The sequence below is a fragment of the Aspergillus lentulus genome (assembly GCF_001445615.1).
Source record: "Aspergillus lentulus DNA, contig: Alt04, strain: IFM 54703, whole genome shotgun sequence".
NCBI lineage: Eukaryota > Fungi > Ascomycota > Eurotiomycetes > Eurotiales > Aspergillaceae > Aspergillus > Aspergillus lentulus.
The window spans coordinates 3,480,670-3,500,742 of record NW_028322122.1 but is presented as its reverse complement, the minus strand read 5'-3'; the positions used below and the strand labels follow the sequence as shown (position 1 = coordinate 3,500,742).

The 20,073-nt window shown below is 49.2% G+C and overlaps 5 protein-coding genes and 1 non-coding gene across 6 annotated transcripts; 5 read left to right on the top strand and 1 right to left on the bottom strand.

The window, feature by feature from the left end:
- The first annotated feature begins 1,096 nt into the window (after positions 1-1,096).
- Positions 1,097-1,212, top strand: ALT_r022. Its single transcript, XR_004500614.1, has one exon. It is a non-coding gene; the product is annotated as an 8S ribosomal RNA (ribosomal RNA).
- A 3,451-nt stretch (positions 1,213-4,663) lies between these two features.
- On the top strand, positions 4,664-6,445 carry ALT_2404 (uncharacterized protein; the record flags this gene model as incomplete). The annotated part of the gene is made up of 6 exons (XM_089599334.1): positions 4,664-4,750; positions 4,804-4,890; positions 4,944-4,971; positions 5,295-5,902; positions 6,066-6,173; positions 6,224-6,445. The coding sequence occupies 6 exons, from the start codon at positions 4,664-4,666 to the stop codon at positions 6,443-6,445; spliced, it is 1,140 nt and encodes a 379-aa protein (XP_089456480.1).
- A 95-nt stretch (positions 6,446-6,540) lies between these two features.
- ALT_2403 (uncharacterized protein) lies at positions 6,541-9,093 on the bottom strand (the record flags this gene model as incomplete). Its single annotated transcript, XM_033564502.2, has 1 exon — positions 6,541-9,093. One exon carries the CDS (start codon positions 9,091-9,093, stop codon positions 6,541-6,543), a length of 2,553 nt encoding a protein of 850 aa, XP_033420393.2.
- A 1,221-nt stretch (positions 9,094-10,314) lies between these two features.
- ALT_2402 (uncharacterized protein) lies at positions 10,315-12,360 on the top strand (the record flags this gene model as incomplete). The annotated part of the gene is made up of 1 exon (XM_033564501.2): positions 10,315-12,360. The coding sequence occupies one exon, from the start codon at positions 10,315-10,317 to the stop codon at positions 12,358-12,360; it is 2,046 nt and encodes a 681-aa protein (XP_033420392.2).
- Positions 12,361-15,305: 2,945 nt separating this feature from the next.
- On the top strand, positions 15,306-15,671 carry ALT_2401 (uncharacterized protein; the record flags this gene model as incomplete). The annotated part of the gene is made up of 1 exon (XM_089599333.1): positions 15,306-15,671. One exon carries the CDS (start codon positions 15,306-15,308, stop codon positions 15,669-15,671), a length of 366 nt encoding a protein of 121 aa, XP_089456479.1.
- A 1,214-nt stretch (positions 15,672-16,885) lies between these two features.
- ALT_2400 (beta-glucosidase family protein) lies at positions 16,886-19,384 on the top strand (the record flags this gene model as incomplete). The annotated part of the gene is made up of 2 exons (XM_033564500.2): positions 16,886-17,054; positions 17,109-19,384. 2 exons carry the CDS (start codon positions 16,886-16,888, stop codon positions 19,382-19,384), a joined length of 2,445 nt encoding a protein of 814 aa, XP_033420391.2.
- Between the last annotated feature and the right edge of the window lie 689 nt (positions 19,385-20,073).

The window sequence follows — 20,073 nt, the reverse complement described above, 5'->3', positions numbered from 1 at the left end:
AGTTTGTGAGTCGCTTCTCCTCTCTCTTGTAAGGATTGAATAGACACTAACATTAGGATTCCTCCAGGTTGTGAGTACATTCTATCGGGCCGTACAGCAAATCCGATTACGCTCCAGTGGTTAACTAACATGCCATCCCAGAATGTATGCTTTCATCCTATATAAACGTGAAACATACTGACACCGATACAGTGCCAAGAGACCGCCGCCAAACTCAAGGAGAAGGAAGGTAAAAATAAGGCTGGCACCACTCATCACTAATACGGGTAATAGGTTCCTCGACCATCCAACCAGACTCAGGCTCATCATTAGCAGTATGAAAGACCGACTCTGTGGTGCTGCAGGTACCATCATCCATCACATTGGTAAGGTAAGGTATACCTGTCGGGCCTTAGTACAGGTTTTCGCCCATAGGGTTTTCCCTGTACTCTAGTGTGAATACAAAGGCCTGAATCAAAGTATGGAATCAATCCTCTCCATTTCCAATCTATTCTCATTGTATTATGCCGTATGTAATTTGTATTTGCGAGGAAAACCTATGTAGTACTACGGCTTCACCAATATCATGTAGCCCCTAACGCAAGGTCACAACTAAACAGTCTACCTTTTTTGGAATTAGAAGCATGTCAGTAGTTGAAAGCCATTATGAACTATGTATGAGATAAGGTCCGGGGAACATCTGAGTGGCTCATGAAATATAAGCTTCTTATGGTTTTAGTTATATTGTTACACAGAGGAGAACAGGATAAGCTATGGCTACCAACAATATTAGTCTTGTGGCTGTTCTCATAAGTTTCATTCCCCCCTCACTCCTGCCTCCAGGACGGACGGGGAAATATATATCTTAGCTCGGTAAACACAGGGGAGATTCGACCACAACGCTACGATTGCCGTGGGTGCACGCAAGATCAACAGGTTTCATATCCAGAGAGCAGCCTAACATGTTTGATGCGTCTGCAAGATGGTAACCTACTCCGGCACTCTTTGTCCATACTGGCTTAACTCAGGGATAAAACATGGAACTGAATGGAGCCAATTGGTCATACGGCTTCAATTCCTTCCTACTTAATCTAGAGACCAGTAATGTCTAGCACATACGACCATAGGGTGTGGAAAACAGGGCTTCCCGTCCGCTCAGCCGTACTTAAGCCACACGCCGGCCGGTTAGTAGTTGGGTGGGTGACCACCAGCGAATCCCGGCTGTTGTATGTTTTTTTCATTCCTTAATTAATCTAATTATTTTACTTCTCTTATGATCCTAACTATATACTCTCAGTGGCCATTCTTCTTAGAGATCTAAATGTATGCCTCCTAGTGTAGTAGGAAACGTCTAGTCTTATCTCATGTATACTTGACCAGCCCTGTCTAGTCTCTACTATATAGATAGCTAGAGGGCCCTTTTACCTAGCTTACTATATAATCTAGTTACTTATACCTATATTAGAGTTGCATAACTGAACCGCTAAAACCAAATCTAACCCTCACCGACTCGCAGTGGTTCGGTTCAGTTCCTAGATTGCAAACTCGGACCGGATTACGGGTGGGTCAGGGTCGATCCAGGGGGTCATCGGTTAAACCGCTAAAAACCGGTTTGCATAGTAATCACTAAATTCTTAGACATCTCTTATAATTTGAATATCACTTGATAGCTCTAGATCTAAACTATCTAAATATATAAATATCAATTCAAAATACCTAGTGTTTGCTGAGATATAAGGGAATAATCATTTCTGTCAGGGGTTGGTATGAAAGTACTGGTGGTTTACATATATGTGCATCAATCTTTTGACTATCGTTATGGTCTAAGAATGATTATTAGCCACCAATCATTCAACCTTATAGATATTAATTTGTTTTGGATCTAGATTAGTATGATGATAATTAATATATGTTTCACATAAAAATATTAATTTTCTATAGGCATAATGATAGTATGGTAGATATTATGATAGTCAATATGAGGTCGAAATTCAAAAACCACGGGAATTTGGTTATTGCTAGACCCCCCGCCGCCTACCTAGAGAGTCTAGTGACTGCCTATCTAGACCTCCGTGGCGGTCTTTGCGCTTAAACTCGAACCAAATCGGAACGGATCAGGTTAAGAGCATCGGATTCATTTGATTTTGCATGTTGCCAAATATAGACTTATGCATGAAATGGCGCTTTGGCGTTAGGTGAGGTGTAAGGTCGTCTACAGGTAAATAAGATTTCGACTCATACTGTACAGCTAGGGCTATGTGGACATTAATCCAAACCCTCCCCTGAGTCTCCCTGTCTCTTCCGCATTCCTCAAGCCAGCTCTTGATCTCACCAACAAACCAGCGAGCTGCACCAACTTTCACGCCTTAGTTGATGAAAATCTTCACCTCCTGTCCTTATGGATCTGCCTCATACCCAGACAGTTTTCCAATGCCACTTTGTGGGCCATGTCCATCTGTTCCTTGAAAGTATCGCGACTACCACGGGATTCTTGCCAGGCCGTGTACTCATCAATGTCTATGTCAAGCGGCCCGGTATATCAATAGGCCCACAAGTGACGCTCGAAGACGCGTTATTGCTCATCGGTGAGGGGTGGAATGACTTTGAAAGGAGGAAATTAATGTAGATTGGCGGCCGCATTGTTCCACAGTTCTGGGCCCCTTTCTGTTTCTCAAGGCGTTGTTCCTCCTCGTCGTACAATTGATGACGAATATTTTCCGGAACGTCATTGTGGGGCTTTAATTCGTCACCACCGAACACAGCAATAGAGCGCATGTTCCAGATGAGTAGCGTCATTCAGCTGCCCCTCTCATTGCTTTTTGAGGCTCAGGTCTCTCTCAAGCTGGATGTGTGTTTGGAATAAGGACGGAGCCTAGGGCCATAGCTATGCTACAAGCCTATTACAGACGATATGCAAGAGCTCTAGATGGGCATAACAGCTCTTATTAAGAAGGTGAAGGTAAGTATATCACAGAACACATGGACTATAGCAGCACTAAATAAGGGAGAGAGTAGCTATAGCTGGGCAACATAACATAAGCAAAATATTCTGATGGTGCATAACATTATGTAGGGTGTGTACTAACAGAAGATTCCAGCAGTGAAGCAATTGTTTTAGAATAGGAAGTATTTTAGCAGTGATTGACTTGCCTCTGCGCTGATGGCAAGACTCGACCCGAGCCCACGTGTCTTCTGAGTCCACGAGATGCAGCGGCCACTTGCTTGATGGATCATTGCCATGCAGTAGTTATGTTTCAACTGGAAGATAGGTTTAGATTTCCCAGCTTAAATAATCTCAGTACCCTTAGCTTAGAATCAGGGTTTCTAGTCCAAGTGCTTAATTGGGTGTATCAGTTATCTCAATAGAATATAGTAACTGTAGCTCGAGTGGCCTTTATTTAGTGACTATGTAGCTGTGTTCAACCTCACTGTTTTTCTGTTGAGAAGGCCTATCTTGCTGCTGCATGGGAAATAGCAAGACAGATTAGCCTAAGTTAATTTACCAAACTGTGTTTCTATGGGCTTCAGGGGCGTTTCTGGGAGTCGGCTGCTATTTAAAAGGCCTCATAATGGATCCTAATCAGTGTTCCTGTATGGAGAAAAGATGCCTCCATGACTATAAGTTCAGCTCCGGCCGTTGGCTGCTCGCCCGCCCACTCACACCAACCAAGAGCCTACCCTGGCGGCGTTAACTGTATACGCCATATCTTATACAACGCTTCTGTATTATGTGCTTTGATGGAGCAAATAAAACGGAGTTGTACACAATAGTAGCAAAGGAGAGACCCACAGTTACTATAATAGCCGGAATGGGAAGACCCTTTCGCAGGCATGAAACGTGCCACTGACTAGACTAAATATAGTAGGTAAATCCAGCCAGAAGACGCTGGGGCTATTTTCCAAGGGAAGTTCAGCTGTGTCGTATCGCTGAGAGTGCCAAAGCCCAACTGGCGGGAACTGCTCGTAAGGGACTCTTCGGTTGGTGGATGACATATTGAGCTCAGAGCTTGTGGTTTCACTAAGCATGTGTCTGAATGGAAATGTTTAGCACTCTAGCGTTGAATTTGGAGCGAGGGTAGTTTGTTTAGTAATAAGGTCAAGGATGCAATGACACGTATGCGACCTAAATATATCGGTCGATTTGCTGAGGATGGTCAGCCGACGATTAAACTGTCGTGAGCTCGAAACGCGCAAATACGAACTTGGATATATGCCTTCACAATGGACATTCTGAAGTCATTATAGAGCGACAGAATGCCACTAAAAGGATAGTGGCTCTGGAACTGCAATTGATAGCATTCTGTAAACCAAGAGAATTTACTGATGTCTGTTGAGCGAGTGAGGGATATTGTCAGCCAGCAGCGTTACATGCAGCCAACGTAATCCTACCATGCAGATTTGCCCCCTTAAGTGTGTGGCACTTAAGAGGGGGAATTATAGTCCAGATAGCAGAGATAAACCCCGAAATCTCTTTCAATACCCACCAATTATCTTCATCCAAGTGGCTGCCCAGCGTTCGGTTGAGTCCCTTGTAGGAACCTGAACGGACCTGATTCTTCATTGGAAACCCTGACACTAACAATCTCGCTGGGTATAGCCGAAAGTTTAACCTGATATAACGTGAAACTGACATCAGTGTTCACGATTTAAGTCGTCTAGATTCCTGGTAAATGTCTTGTGCAAAATGACAGCATTCGTGCCAGAGACCATCCGAGAGCGGGGAGAAAACGCTCGGTTCGAAATATTCGAAACAAGCGCCGCCATCCTCCAGGTCCGTCCCTTAACAGCCCCTCCCATAGCGCTACCAACGCTCATATAGTCCAGCGGGCTGGCTGGCGACTACTCAATCCGCAGATTCGACGCATCGCCGATGAAGAGGAATGCCATGCCTTTATCAGATCGCCTCTGCCGGTATGGGCTCTCCAGGGAACAGATGTTCAAAGTAACCAATAATGGACCGCCAGACCGACAAACGCATAAACATGATCGAATGTAGGCTTAGGGTGCTGTGAGTCCTTACCCTGTCCCCCTCAACCAGTCGACGAGACCTAAGCATGGAGCTCGACAAAAAGCTGTGTCTACCTTGACCACAGTGACCAAGTCACGAGTTATAAGTCCCTGCTCAAAACTGCAGAAGATTCCGCGTGGATATACAATGGTTTTACCAGTCTGGTCGCTAAGGGAACGACCGGGTCGACGACGTGCTCTGGTGCCGTTGGCAAAATTAGTAACAATCACCGCGCGAATCATCCCCTTCTTTGTTCAGATGGGATGAAAAGAGGGAAAACGCTGACCGGTACTAACGCAATAAACAGGCCTATTCCTCCAGACCCCCCGAGATAGCATGCCATTCCTCGCCTTTTCATTGACTGAGGTTCCCGCTGAAGCGCGCAAACAGGGATCCGACTGGGTCTGTCTGGTCTTTCTTACGGCGGAAATCGAGCTAAAAGCGCTTCTCCACGAGTCCTCCTTCCCCACTGACTATAGCCCCTTGTCTCCAGATTTTATGCATCTCCCTGTGCGGATCTTAGAGGATCAAGTCGAGTTGGTACGAGACGGGCTACGCGGTCCCGCAGAGGCGCTCGTCCAACAAGAAGAGAGCATCCTGCAAATGAAGATGAAGCTAGATGACTTTGGCCGCGCTAGACGGGTGCTGTTTGACGTCGAGAAAAGGGTGAGGGAGCTCCGCGACCGATGGCGGTTTGCGCAGGAGCTGGGCGACAGTCTGATGCGGTGTTTTGGAGAGCTCGTTGTTGTCAGCGTCACCTGTCCTACAGCTGTTGCAGGCCGTGCTGGAAAGACCGGTCAAGTCTCCTACTCTAAAACGCTTTTAAACAGAGTAGAGACACAGATTGCCATTGCGGGGATGCTACGGATTGAATTCGACTCCATTTCCTCGGCTATAAAGGAACAGCATCGAAAGGTGGGTACACATGCGTGTGCTTGCTCTATATTCTGGATTTTTTTTTTGGCACACTGAGCTGACCTGCATGGTTGGACTAGATTGAAGCAGAATTGAATCTGATTGTTGGTCTTTGTCTAAAGCACTGGCGTCAAATAGGTAGATATCTAATGAGCGCTGCCAGATTGCGCATAACTCCTACGTGTCCGCCGAAGAGGCTCGACGTGATGGATCGTCGATGAAGACGATTGCGGCGATCACCTTGATTTTCCTCCCCGCTACTACAGTGGCCGTATGTCTCCGTATCTTCTTTTTAACACTTGCGTATCTGATTATGGATAGTCAATCTTCAGCATGTCAATGTTCAACTGGAGTGGGGAAGATGACCAGCCGGTTATCACTCATCGATTTTGGGTGTACATTATCGCTGCTATTGGGCTCACGGTCATAGTGGTGGCCCTTTGGCTTCTGTGGTTTACGAGAAGTCAACGCGAGAATAACACACGGGATTTGCCTTTGAGATACATTGGCCCGGCCTTGTCAGGAGCCCGAGAGCCGGTTTAACACGCAGGGTTAGATGCCTTTGGGCGATTCTGATGATAACGGAATACCTAGGTACCTAATAGAGTCGTTTATTACGCAGCTGCTGATGAATAGCCTCATGTCTGTAATCCTGCGCGATATACGGCGTAGCCGTCTGGCAATATATTGGGATATGCGCCCACCATCACACGATCGATATCTTTCCACCTCTCGGCCAAATCCATCCAAGGGACAAGAAAGGGACTCGTCCTTTGTTTTTCATCTCTCTCCCCCAACCGCCATTGCTTCCTAAGGCGCTCCGCATTCCACCGCTCATGCTCACGTTCAGCCAAGAGCTCCAGCTCATGCGGGTCAAGCTCTGTCACTGGGGAGCGGTGATTCTCTGTTTTTGACATGAAGCAGCGAATGAGGCGCAGCTTGCGTGGTATATCCGCGGCATGAGCACGGGCGGATTCTTTGAACTCCTCATCAAGAAAGTCCCATGAATTGAGCGACCTCTGTGATTCTAGATCTCTCCTCTCCTGCTGTGTTTCGGCCATCAACACCCTGTGCGCGACATACGTTTCGTGGAGACGCTTTGCGATGGAGTTGCAGACTTCATCCGAAAGCATATTGTACTGTGCGCACCGCGCAAAGGTAGCATAGTCCAGATGTAGACCCAGCTGCCCCTCTGACGGCAGCGATGCGCGCTCAAAGTGATGCTTCCCAGACAGGTTACTCATCGTAATGATGGATATGAGTGAGCGATATCCGTTCCGATACGTGGGAGTCAGGAGGAGTCCATCAAGCACACTTTCGTCGATTGACATTTTTCCTGATGCCTGCAATGCTGGGGCTCTTTGCTCCAGGATATGGCGCAAAGCGATTGCGCGCCGCACAGGATAAAGCGTGTCGGTCTCATCTAGACGGTCAAAGCCACGAATATCGACATACCCATGGAGACAACTGACAAGATCCTGCATTTTCGTGGTGCTTCTCTCTCCGTACGTCTCGCGGAAGGATTCATTTCGCAAGTCGTCCAGACGTCTCGCCGTGTTGGAGCTAAGAAGGAATATTGCAGGACCTGTGTGTCGCATCTCACCACGGTCGAGGAACCTGCCTGTGAGCAGCGGCGGCAAGAGGTAGTCGAGCCACCCGACTGGTACATCTGCGTGGTGACCATCGAATCCATCGAGATATACTAGTGGCAGCCGACCCGAGAGGGTGCTGTCCCGGACAGCGTTGAGTGTGTTGACTAGGTCCTCGACCTTTGATGCCCGTGACAGATGGATTTTGAACTGCTGCACCTCACGGCCGCATACCGCGGCAGCGGATGTTGCAACCTGCACAGCAGCGAACGATTTGCCGCTACCACGAGCGCCGAAGATTCCAAGATTCAACGGCTTGGTCTGTTCAGATGACATGTACATGATAATCGCATTGAATATCGCACGGTAGGCTTCGATCTCGGCCCGGTCCATAACCGTGAGCTCTCCAAATCGCGCAATGGGAATCCAATTCGCGGCCGAGAGCACTCCGTCAATGACGATATGATGCGCCATCAGCACTGGGTCTCCAACGTTCTGCTGCAGGATCGACCACCCCCCGGTTTTGCCTTGGGAGATACTCTCCGCGGGAATAGACATAGTAATGAGATTGCCCCCGTCCGATCCAGGATCCTTATATCTCCCCATGACTTCCGAGATAGGGTACTTTGGCCGATCGTCAGCCTGGCTGTTTCTATATTTTAGTTCCGTGAACCGTCGCGCCCCAAGAAGACCGCGTCGAATCGCACCCTCGAGGGATGATCCATCAGATGACTGCACAATCTCCGCCGTCAAATTAGCAACAAATACCTCCACCACTCCGGGCATATGCCCACCATGGCATCTCTCGAAGCTTCCTTCCTCACTCCGAGGGTCGAAAAATAAGATCGGCTCGGTCATCTGTCGACCACGATGATAGATCACACCATCGCAGCCTAACAAGACTATGAGATGCGCACAAGTCACTAACGTGTCCAGTTGACCATTGGAACCTAGGTTCTCTACAAAGTCCTCGCAGATCTTCTCCCACGACGTGCTGTAGCACAGTTCCACCCCGTCCGCGCGGAGATCCTCTGCACTAACGACAACAATCATCTTGTCTGCGGGGAGCTTTCTGCCCCCATAGCCATCGGGCATGGGCAAAGGGCGGACCGCATCCCAGACCCTGCCCCTCCCAAGGGGAGAGACCATGCGGTATATGACTGTCTCTGCATGCAGTAGTTGCAGGAAATCAACTGCGTCCCCGCAGTTCGTAAACTCTGCGTCGGCGTCCTGTAGAACCATTGCGGCTACCCGATCATCTTTGGTAGGCACTATGGCTGGGGGGTGCCATACCGGCGGTGTAAAGGTTGCCTGGGCATGTTTGACCCTGAACCGCCGGCCGTCCTTGCCACTCACCAGTTCCAGCTCTGTAATCGAATTGAGGTGCAGATGGTCTTCTGTTGTGGCATAAGGTGCTGGGCCATGGACAGCATGGGTGGTCTTGTCCACTGCTGTCTCTAGGAGGTGGGTTATCAATCTTGCTCCGCGATCAACTTCATGGGTCATGGATGTTTGTCTGCCGTGCTGAGTGACCGAGCTCTGGGCTGGGTAAAGGAGGAGGTCGCGGGGTGAATCCCCGGCCACGACAATTAGTCTTGTCATGAATGATGTATTTTCCTGGCTTGCTAGAGACGATGTGTTATCAGTTAACTGACTATTTACGGCCTGGGACGTCTGACAGATCAGGCTCGATGGTCGGCAGCAGGAGAGTCAACAGAGGGATGGTTGTAAGGGAACACCTGGCTGGCTCCGACGGAAACCACGTCTCTTGTGGCTTGCAGCAATACAGCCAATCCGAACAGGTTTATGTCCTAACCTGTAAGCAAATTACGGCACGCCACTATCCTATCTTTGCACACTACCCCGCCCCGTACGCCGGCCATTTGCTGGCTGCTGCCTTGCAATAAAGCATTTAGCCCCCTAGAACATTGGTATGTGTCAGTTAGCCCGGCTTTAATTGTCCAGGCCTGGCTTTTTTCTAAGAACGCGCAGATATATTACTATGAGAAAGACAAAGTCGATTACTCGCATGCAGTAGCTTTGGGACTTACGAAATAGCACTGTGGCTCTACTCTGGCACACCTTAACAGCCGTAAAGAACCTACTGCAGAAAATAGGCGCATTCACATGCTAGTCCATAGCCTTATGTGCTCAGATGACTTTTTATCCTTGCCAAATACAACGCGGTGTATGTATGCGCATCTTGTTTTATTTGGCTAAATTTTAGGAACGTCTATTCAATCCCACTGCGTATGCACCAACTGTGTCTACCGATGTAAGATCCTGAATATTAACACTAAGCAGTTCCGGAAGTAAGAAAAATCCATTAATTTTCTAACTGAGTGGGTGAAGGACAAGATACGGTGTCTTACATGTGTTCTCATGCTGTCAGTATTCAATAGCCAGTTTAGGTGTAGGCAAATTACGTAGACTCAGGCTACTAGCACGACCACTCTTTTCTGTTTACATACCAATGCATACTGTATTACATTCAATTAATGCGTCCTAAGCGACGCTAATTACGTTGTGTTGAAGGGATCTTGAGAACAGCTCGTCTGCCCTTGTGTGAGTCCTGTCAGCCCTGTCCCATATGAGAAAATCCACTGTAGGAACTTACAACACTCCGTTATTGTTTTCAGTCTGGCCTGTGTTTGAGCTAGGCCTTATTAGGACATTATGTGAAATAAGCAGTATATATAGCGTCTTGACACCTCAAAAGAGGGGCAGATGCAAATAAGACACCACATCTACCGAAATCAGAAGAATACATCTGATTGGGGAAAACTGCCATAATTCTGACATCTCAGTGGGCCCCGTATCGATATGAGATATCCGCTCCTTAAAGACCCATCGCGGGATCTGCGTCTCGTCCTGTTGAGGAGTGTCCAATTCGTGGAGAAAAGCGGCTGTTTCTTCAATGGAAAGCCGATAGAGATCATCTGTGAGATACATTCCTTCTCACACGAGGAGAAGCCAGAATATTTTGCACTGTCATACCCCTGGAAAGGGAGATACCTTTACAACCAGATAAGCCGCTATATTCTGGTCAATGGACTGGTCGCCAAAATTGGGGAAAATCTTGCACTCGCCTTATGGACCCTACGTGGCGAAAGCGCCGATATCTACATATGGGCTGATGCTCTATGCATTAACCAGAAGGATGAGAGCGAGATGGACCTGCATATCAAGCGAATGCATGAGATCTATTCCCAGGCAACCGAAACCAAAGTCTGGCTTGGAGTGATGTACTTTACTCTTGATATTGATAAAAATGATAAAGTGGTAAAGTTGATTCGCGAATTTGGCACGCAGGCTATCGAGACGGGATGCTATGATGCCCTATTGGCCATGCGCACCGCGGCCAAGCGCGGCGCGGACTCTGAGGCTCGGATGTGGCAGGATAGGGCCAACGCCTTGGTCGACCAAGTTTTGGACAGCAATGAATGGAGCTATGACTTTCCATACAAGTTTTTGGATTTCTGCGACATTTACTACTGGTCGAGAGTTTGGATTCTCCAGGAAATATCTCTCTCTTCGCGTCTCGACTTCCTATACGGCCTTTCGAGAAGAACCCTTTCCCCAGAGCATATCCAAGCCGCAGTTGTTCTGTTCGAGGTTGCACAGAGCAGGGCGGCTTCAGGGCAGAACACCGGTAGGATGGACTTTTCCGACAGAGGACTACGCGGTTTTAGACTCAGCAAGTTCGGGATCCCACTACCTATAGACCGCTCTCCCATAAACACTGTCTTAGGCCTGCGAAGCAGATACCAGGACACTCCCAGGGGAGGTCTTTCCTTAATGGAGCTACTCTCTATAATCTATGTCGACTATAGTGTGACATCCCCGATAGAGTTCACTGAGCCGAAAGACAGTATCTTCGCATTGCTGAGTTTGGCAAAAGATGCCTCTCAATTCCGGGACGTGCTTCAATATACCATGAGCCTGAATGAGATATTCCGTGAAACAGCTCGCGTCATCATACGGAATGGCCAAATCGACCTCCTCTCATACTGCTGGACACCCAGTGAGAGGAGAAGAGAGCGAGAGACCCCTGACCGTCTAGGTCCTAGCTGGGTTCCTGACTGGGCCTCTTATGTTCGACGACCAGTTTGCGGATTGCCTCCGAAGACAGCGTTTGCATCATCTGGCAGTGGGCCTTTCCCAAGTATGCCTGTCCCAGACAATCGAACACCCCAACATTTAGCATTGCAAGGGATGCTAGTTGACAAAATTGAGACTGTTGGGGAACCTCTCCACTGGGATCACTATGCTAATACGTATTGGGATTACATCAATGCACGGCGACTGCTTCATTATTTAGCTGAGATTTTGCAGTTATCTCGACAGTCTAATGAGAAGAATAGTGAATCTGACCATGATATCTACATGACGCAGTCAGATCGCTCGTCAGTTCCCTACCTGACTCCGGTGGCTGACAGGCTGATCTCCGAACAAGGAGATCGCTTGGGACGCGATAAAGCCCGTGAATGTTTGGAAAAAGGATTTGTGGAAATTTTGGCTTACTTGGACGAGCATGTGCGGAGCGAAGGGAAATTGAGAGATGGCCAGGTATTGAGTGAGGAGCTAATAACGTACTTTCAATCCATGGTGGACGCCAACGAAACTTCTCCTTTACTCTCTGTACAGGGTTATGTCGGGATCTCAGAGGGTTGTGAGCCTGGTGATCAAATATATTTGTTTGCTGGTGCCAAGTTTCCCTATATTCTACGAGAAGTGAAGGACGTACAGGGAGCAGAGGACAAGAAGGTGTTTCAATTAGTTGGGCCGGCGTATGTCCATGGCATTATGTATGGAGAATTCTTGCTGGGCGACAGAGCGAGGGCATGGAAGGAGGTGACTTTGGCATGAGGATAAATTCCAAATTGTCTGCACTAGACTACTTGCACAATTTTGCGGTCGGTTTCATTGCTAAGGACGCTGAATGCAGCATTTTTGTTAACATGCTTTCTATGGCCCGAGAAAAGCCGAAGTAACTCAGGCACTGAACTCGAAGATCAAGTAAAATTTCCAAAACGCTGAGGCTCATAATGAGCCACTCTACTAGCAAAAGAGAAAGACAGCGTCGTACAGAGGACGAGCTCAGCTGTCGGCTCCTGTCAGACAATAGCTCGTAGCTTTCAAATTCGGAGTATGAATGGAATGAAATACAGTGCGGTCAAACGGCAGTGTTTTTCTTCGTGCATCTTAAAGGGCGAGTGGCTGACATGGCAGGGATAGGACCAGGCTTCGAGCCTAACCAGGGCAGGTGGACTTATGCCGGTTCTGCGATCGATTGGTTGTGAAACGAGTTCATGCATGCGGGACGTCGAACGACCTTGTACAACGGACCGGTCACTCCCAATTTCAATTAACCCGCTGCATGGGAGCATACCAAACTATATCAAGTCGTCTGTATGTTTTAGAATACCCCCACTAGGGAGCCGGTACACTTCCATCTGGACAGGGTGAAAAACACCCCCGCGAGAAAGTAGACCCCGCCACAGAACCTAACTAATCTGAGGTATTCTTCATGGTCGGGCATGCTGTTGGCTAAGAGGATCTCGCCAACAATAAGGATGGCAACAAGCGCACCCACGCTGACGAACGAGCATACAGTCCCATAACGACGGCCATACTCAGCAGTCTCCAAGATTTGGGCGGCGCAGACAGGGGCCAAACTGATGGCTGAGCCAGTCCAGAAGCCAAATAGGATGGCATACGCGATGATGGCGGCGTTATATTGTGAGGGTGTACAGAGCGCAGATGAAAGTAGTTATGATTGTGACTTTGAAGCGATCGAAACGGTCGGCGAAATAGGCTGGAACCGCACGACCAAAGATGGAAGCCGCATTAAGGATGGAGGCGAGTTGGTAGGAGAGTAGTAAACTCGCTTGGTATCTGAGGGAGTGGACGTAAATTGGTGCCGGTGTTAGGTTTCTCATGCTCTAGCTATATATAACAAATGATTAGGAAGAACGGCTCATTGGCAGACAACAGTCTTACTTCATTCATAATGGGCTGTGTCTGGTGTCTTTCCAAAGGAAGTCTGATAACTCATAGCGAAGACCTCGTTCGTTCCACTGCAATTCATCAATAATCGGGACGTCGTTGGGTTGTGAGAAAGGAGTGCGATGCTCGGGATTACTCTCTGGCTGTATGACTGCATCCCCTTCCAGGACGAGGTTGTCATCTACCTCCGCCAGGGTATTATCAAGTAGATTGATTTCTTCTTTCTTGCGATTCCTGTGGATAGAAAAATACGGGCGGCTAGAAACGCCTCTCTTGCAGGAGATGTCCCGTATTTCTCGGCAACAGATTTGATGTTGCGCAAGCAAGACTTCAGGCGTCCAAAAGAGCCTTGGGTGTTGATAGCGAGAAGAGCACAAACTGCCTGAAAGGGAACATTTGCGACATGCCACCAAGGAGAGCCGATGCGAAGCAGTTCTTCGGCCGTATCAATACCCTTATCCACCAATCCTAGGAGATGCTCAATGAGCTCGGCTGGAATCTTGTGTCCCAAAACCCACAGATTGCACAAGGCGAGACATAGAATGGCGCGGCTGGAGGTTACAGGCTGCTATAAGCTGGGTCTGTAGCTTAGCTACATCCCTGAATTTGCTTGGACTGAGTAATTCAGAGACACGACGAATAGCGGTCAAATCTTCCGACCATCCAGTGATCGGCAAGATGCAGGAGCCTCCCGGTAATTCAACTTTTGACCTGCCACAGTCATAGGAAATCATGAGTTGAATAATTGAGATATGCCATATATCTTTCTTCGCTGCTCAGGCTCGCAGGCCTCGCCTAGTGACGAGAGAATCGTACCGTCTGATGGCTCAAGATGTAGCCCTGTTGTCTCAATCATGTGCATAAGTGTACAACTGGCCATCCAGCATACGTAGTGTCAGGTCGAAGGCCCTGATTCGACCGTCACGGTATGTTACGAGAGCCGTCGTCAGATCCCATCGCCATTAGACAGGCTAATGGACCAGTATGTATGGGGCTTTCTGGTGATGGTTGTTTCCCTCTCGTCACGAGACGACCCACGAAAGGAAAGTCACATTATTGAGAATTTGAGCATTCTAATTCCTCCATTCTTAGCCAATCCACCCGGCCAGTAAATGGGACCTTAGAAGAGGTCCATGCCCTATGCGGGAGAGAATGGTGCTTTGGGGGTGGTCTTAATCTTCGGCCCGATTCTTATGTGCGTTCAGGCGCCAAGTCCAATTGCCGCCATCGGTCTGGAGGCGGGGGAGGATAAAGCAGCCATGGTCAGACTGCTTGGAAGCCTTAAACCTAGTAATCAGTCAAGAATTGTTTACATAGCAGACCAAGGGGCGTTGTCGACGGTCTTTTCACTTCGCAACTATCCCAATGCTCGGACAGAGGCCGAAGTAGCATCCGGACCATTACATTAGTTTGTGTGGCTTGCAAGGATATGCAACCTGCCACATTGTTACTAGGTTGATTACTTTAGCACATTGGAAGGATCATCGGTTCTGCTCGTAAGAATATTAACAATAAATGAGGACGGGCGGCTCAAGGTCCCCTCCGGCAGCAGTAGGTGCCGTGTTATTGGGATGGCAGCGCTTAGTGAGCAATCTGCTTCCGAAACCGATATAGCTGGAAGACTAGTTCCGCCATCCCCGATATCAGGAGATCTACCGTTTCCGTCGAAATCCACATCCTACCATAGCGCGGGACAACCATCGATGCCACCAGGCGACGCGAGTCAGTTTCCCCACATCTACGAGTAAGGATAGCTAGCACCCACTCGGCCCCCGAGAGCCCTGGTCAAGAATCTGAGGGTGCAGATGCGTCCCCTGCAACAAAACCGGTTACTGGGCTCTCAAACTACCGGTGAAGAGAAGCAGAACTTCTGCCTCCCTCGTAACACCTTTGAGTTCGGACCGCGTTGTGCGAATTGGAGAGTCCGCCGTGGCCAGTTCCCACTCTGCCTAGCATATGCAACAACTTTCAACAGTTTCCAGGGCCTGAAACTAGACCCTGTCGTGCGCAATTCTACCATGGCAGTATTTGCACTTGGCCAGCTCTACGTTAGCCTGTCTAGCACCCGGCGTGGAGCTGAAATCCAAATCCTCCAGAACCCTTGGAGACAACGCTCAGAGTTGTCCACCGCGGCCTACCCCTTCCGTATGACTGGTCCTTCTACTGCATAAAGGATAATGCCGTACATCACAAGAAAACGGCCGTTGTATTGCACTTCAGTATAAGTGGATAGATACACCATGTATGAAGAATGAACCATGTGCAACCGGCAGACGTAAGGCCTTACGGCCGCCGCCAACGCAACTTGTAGGATTACAACAGTGGCCAAAATGGTCTTAGGTTCTCGTTACCGAGCGCCCTTCCTCTAGTTCTAGATACGAGTATCTGGTTTGACCGAGTTTGACGCTATACTATTTGTATTGATCGAATACCGCGAAACACTGTTTGGCACTCTTATTGTATTCATGCCAATAGCACTGCCCACCATATGAAAAATAGAACTTATCACTGTTGAGTCATTAGGACTATGTGATTGGTAGCTGGAGTCAAATCCGCCGTCCAACTCGGAAGTGGGACCCCTTATTCGGTAAATCTTCGGGATTGTATCTGGACTGCACACCACGGCACCAATGTCGCCTTTAATGGTTAAAGTAGATCCACATGTAAGCTACTTATCTTGCATTAGTCCAAGCCAGTGCACCGGATTACAACAAAGTCTCTAACTGAAATACTCTCCGCACGCTTTGAAATTCCCCGCATTGACTTTCTCGCGGCTCCACAGCCCAAGCTGGTTTTTCTTATGGTCTTCGGAGCTAAAGTTCCCTACATGCCGAAGCAGCTGGGCAACTTCAAGCAAATGAGCCAACCTCATGAACTGACGCATGGCGAGCTGGAGCACCCCCGCCGTAGGGAGCCAAAGCGACAATAGCATGCAATTTAAACAAAGGAGGTTGATCCACAGGATAGTTCAAGACTGCAGACGAGAAGGCCTATGGTGTGTGATCACCTTCGCGTACGCTAATGTTCCCACTGTGTCCGCGTTGTCATTACAGAAAACCCAGGCAACTGGACAACAAATGCGTATCAGGGTCAACGCAAGTTGCAGCGCATGATTCAACAGCGCGGAGATATGTGGGGTGTGGGGCCCCGCGCCTGTGCTTCTAACGAATACCTAAGGAACATAGGAAATTTCCCAAGTTGCCTAGACATGAATTGAGTTTCTTGGGTTGTGAGGCAGTCCTTGCCTCCAGCTCACGACCCAGGGAACATCCTCAAGCCCCTTTCATGGTGGGCAGACGAAACTATAAAAGGGACCAGCTGGCGCCGATATGAAGCTCGTTTTCCAGAGCATCTCAAAAGTTCGCCGACATTTGGTCCCCACCAAATGGCCAGTATTTCTCAACTACTCTTGTCTGGTCTGCTGACCGCTACTGTGATCAATGGCCAGCAATATGACCCGCCTGCTCGAAGCTCGGATGCATTCTCCTACGTTCAGCCCCGTGACGCAACTATTCTCGGGCCTTACGGACATTCTCCCGCTGTTTTTCCATCGCGTAAGTCTTTGACTAATACCAGACCTATGCTGGATTGTCCTGACCAGGTAATAGCCAACGCTACCGGAGCTGGTGGCTGGCATGCAGCCTTCGTCAAGGCTCAGCGCTTTGTCGCCGAGTTGACGCTTGAAGAAAAAGCTGACATGGTCACTGGGCAGCCCGGCCCTTGTGTTGGGAATATAGTGGCCATTCCTCGACTCGGCTTTAACGGTCTCTGCTTGCAAGATGGCCCCTTAGGCATCCGCGTCGCGGACTATGCCAGCGTCTTCTCTGCTGGTGTAACAGCTGCATCAACGTGGGACAGGGACATTCTGTACGAGCGCGGTTTCGCTATGGGACAGGAGTTCAGAGCCAAAGGTGCCCATATCGCACTCTCACCTGTTGCTGGTCCCCTTGGACGCTCAGCATACGGGGGTAGAAACTGGGAGGGCTTTGCAGCAGACCCTTACCTGACCGGTGTTGCTATGGAGCGAACCATCCAGGGCATTCAAGACGCAGGCGTTCAGGCTACTGCCAAGCATTACATCGGGAACGAGCAAGAAACCCAGCGTAACCCAAGCTACGACTACAGTGGCTCGACCCCGGAGATCAAGCAGGAAGCCATTTCCTCCAATATTGACGACCGAACTATGCACGAGCTATATCACTGGCCGTTCGCCAACGCCGTTCGCGCCAAGGTTGCTTCCGTCATGTGCTCCTATCAGCGCCTCAACGGCTCCTACGCCTGTCAGAACTCCAAGGCTCTCAATGGGCTGCTCAAGGAGGAGCTTGGCTTCCAGGGATATGTCATGTCCGACTGGGGGGGCACTCACTCCGGCGTCGCGTCTATCGACAGTGGTCTCGATATGGATATGCCAGGGGGTCTCGGTCCATACGGCCTGTACCGTGAGGAAGGCTCCTTCTTTGGCGAAAACGTGACTTTTGCTGTCAATAACGGAACTATTGATGAATCTCGCGTGGATGATATGATCGTTCGCATCATGGCCCCTTACTACTGGCTCGGTCAGGACAAAGACTTCCCCTCGGTTGACCCTTCAACCGTCCAGCTGAATACTTTTTCGCCACGGTCTACATGGCTTCGCGAGTTCAATGTCACCGGAGAGCCCAGTCGTGATGTCCGCGGGAACCATAGCGAGTTGATCCGCAGACATGCTGCAGAAGCCACCGTTCTACTCAAGAATGAGGGCAACGCATTGCCTTTGAAGGCGCCGAAGTCAATCGCTATTTTTGGCAACGATGCTGGCGAGGACACCATGGGTGCCTACAACGATCAGAATTTTGAGTATGGCACACTTGCCGTAGGTGGTGGCTCAGGAACTGGTCGCTTCACACATCTGATCTCACCGCTGGCGGCCCTCAATGCTCGTGCTAAGCAGGATAACGCTCTGGTCCAGTTTTGGTTGAACAACACCCACATCGCCAATTCAAATGTCACTGATCTTTGGATCCCTGCTCTGCCTGAAGCTTGTCTCGTCTTCCTCAAAACATGGGCAACCGAGGGTTCAGACCGGGAACATCTATCGGTGGACTATAACGGGAACGACGTCGTGAATTCGGTTGCAAAATTTTGCAACAATACGATCGTCATCACTCATTCCTCTGGTATTAACGAACTCCCCTTCGCACACCACCCTAACGTCACTGCCATCCTTGCGGCCCATTACCCTGGGGAAGAATCTGGCAATTCTATTGTCGATGTCCTTTATGGTGATGTCAATCCATCCGGGAGGCTGCCATACACGATCGCCAAAAGCGCCAGCGACTACAATGCCCCACCCACGACTGAGGTGACCACCACAGGTCGGTATGACTGGCAGTCATGGTTCAACGAGAAGCTTGAAATCGACTACCGTTACTTCGACGCCCGAAACATGTCAGTCCTTTACGAGTTTGGCTACGGCCTGTCTTACTCGACCTTCAGTATCTCCGACATCAAAGCCAAAGCCCTGGCCAAGTCCGTTTCCTCGGCACCAGAAGAGCGGCCCGTTCAGCCAGGGGGAAATCCTGCTCTTTGGGAGACCATCTACCACGTGTCAGTGTCGGTCACCAATACAGGCGATGTGGAGGGCGCGACGGTGCCGCAGCTCTATGTCACCTTCCCAGATAGTGTCCCTGGAACCCCACCCAAGCAGCTTCGAGGCTTCGACAAGGTTTTACTGGCTCCTGGCAAATCGCGCACTGTGAAATTTGAGCTGATGCGGAGGGACCTCAGCTACTGGGATGTGGTATCGCAGCAGTGGCTGATTCCGGAGGGCGAGTTTGTCATTGGTGTGGGGTTCAGTAGCAGGGATTTGAAGAAGGTTATCAGCATTAAGCCTGTGACAGCTTAGCGAGGCGTACATGCGCATTTTGATGTTGTTGACTGGCATACTGTTTGTATCTGCTCCATGTCAATAAGACGCCCGAGGAGGGGGGCTGCGGACGAGGAATTCAGATGTTATTATGTCAAAGATTACCGTGACCATGGATTTTTTGTACGCTATGGGTACAATGCTTGCACCCCAGTATAAGCTCTCGCGTTTCAAATGGCACAAAATCTCCTAAACGCCCTAATGAGACCTCAAGATACTATTGTACTTATCTGAGTAAGGGCTTTGTCCAATACCGACAGCATCTTCGGGAGTTATCTTTCTGTACCGCAAGGCATCGGTCCCAACATCAGGCATCAGTATTAGACCAGCTGCTTGTGCCATCGGGGACCTCTTTGTCTAATAGAGGAAGCCAAATGGATGAGCCAATAGAGTACCTTCAGGGAAGGTGAGAGCTTCATCCCCCCTTGCTCTGTTACATATCGGCGATTTAACTTATCTAGTGATTGTGTCGCTTCGGCCTGGGGCGTACTGAAAAGAGCAAGCATGAATACCGTGTCCTCTCCTGTCTCGCACGCGCTTTACTCTCTGTGCCAGCCACTGGTGCAGGTCTTGAGCGACTGTTCAAGTAGTGTTAGAGAGGTCAGCCACTATTGCCAGGGATCTCTCAACGAAAAGACAATTCAAGACGTAGTGATGCATATGTGTTC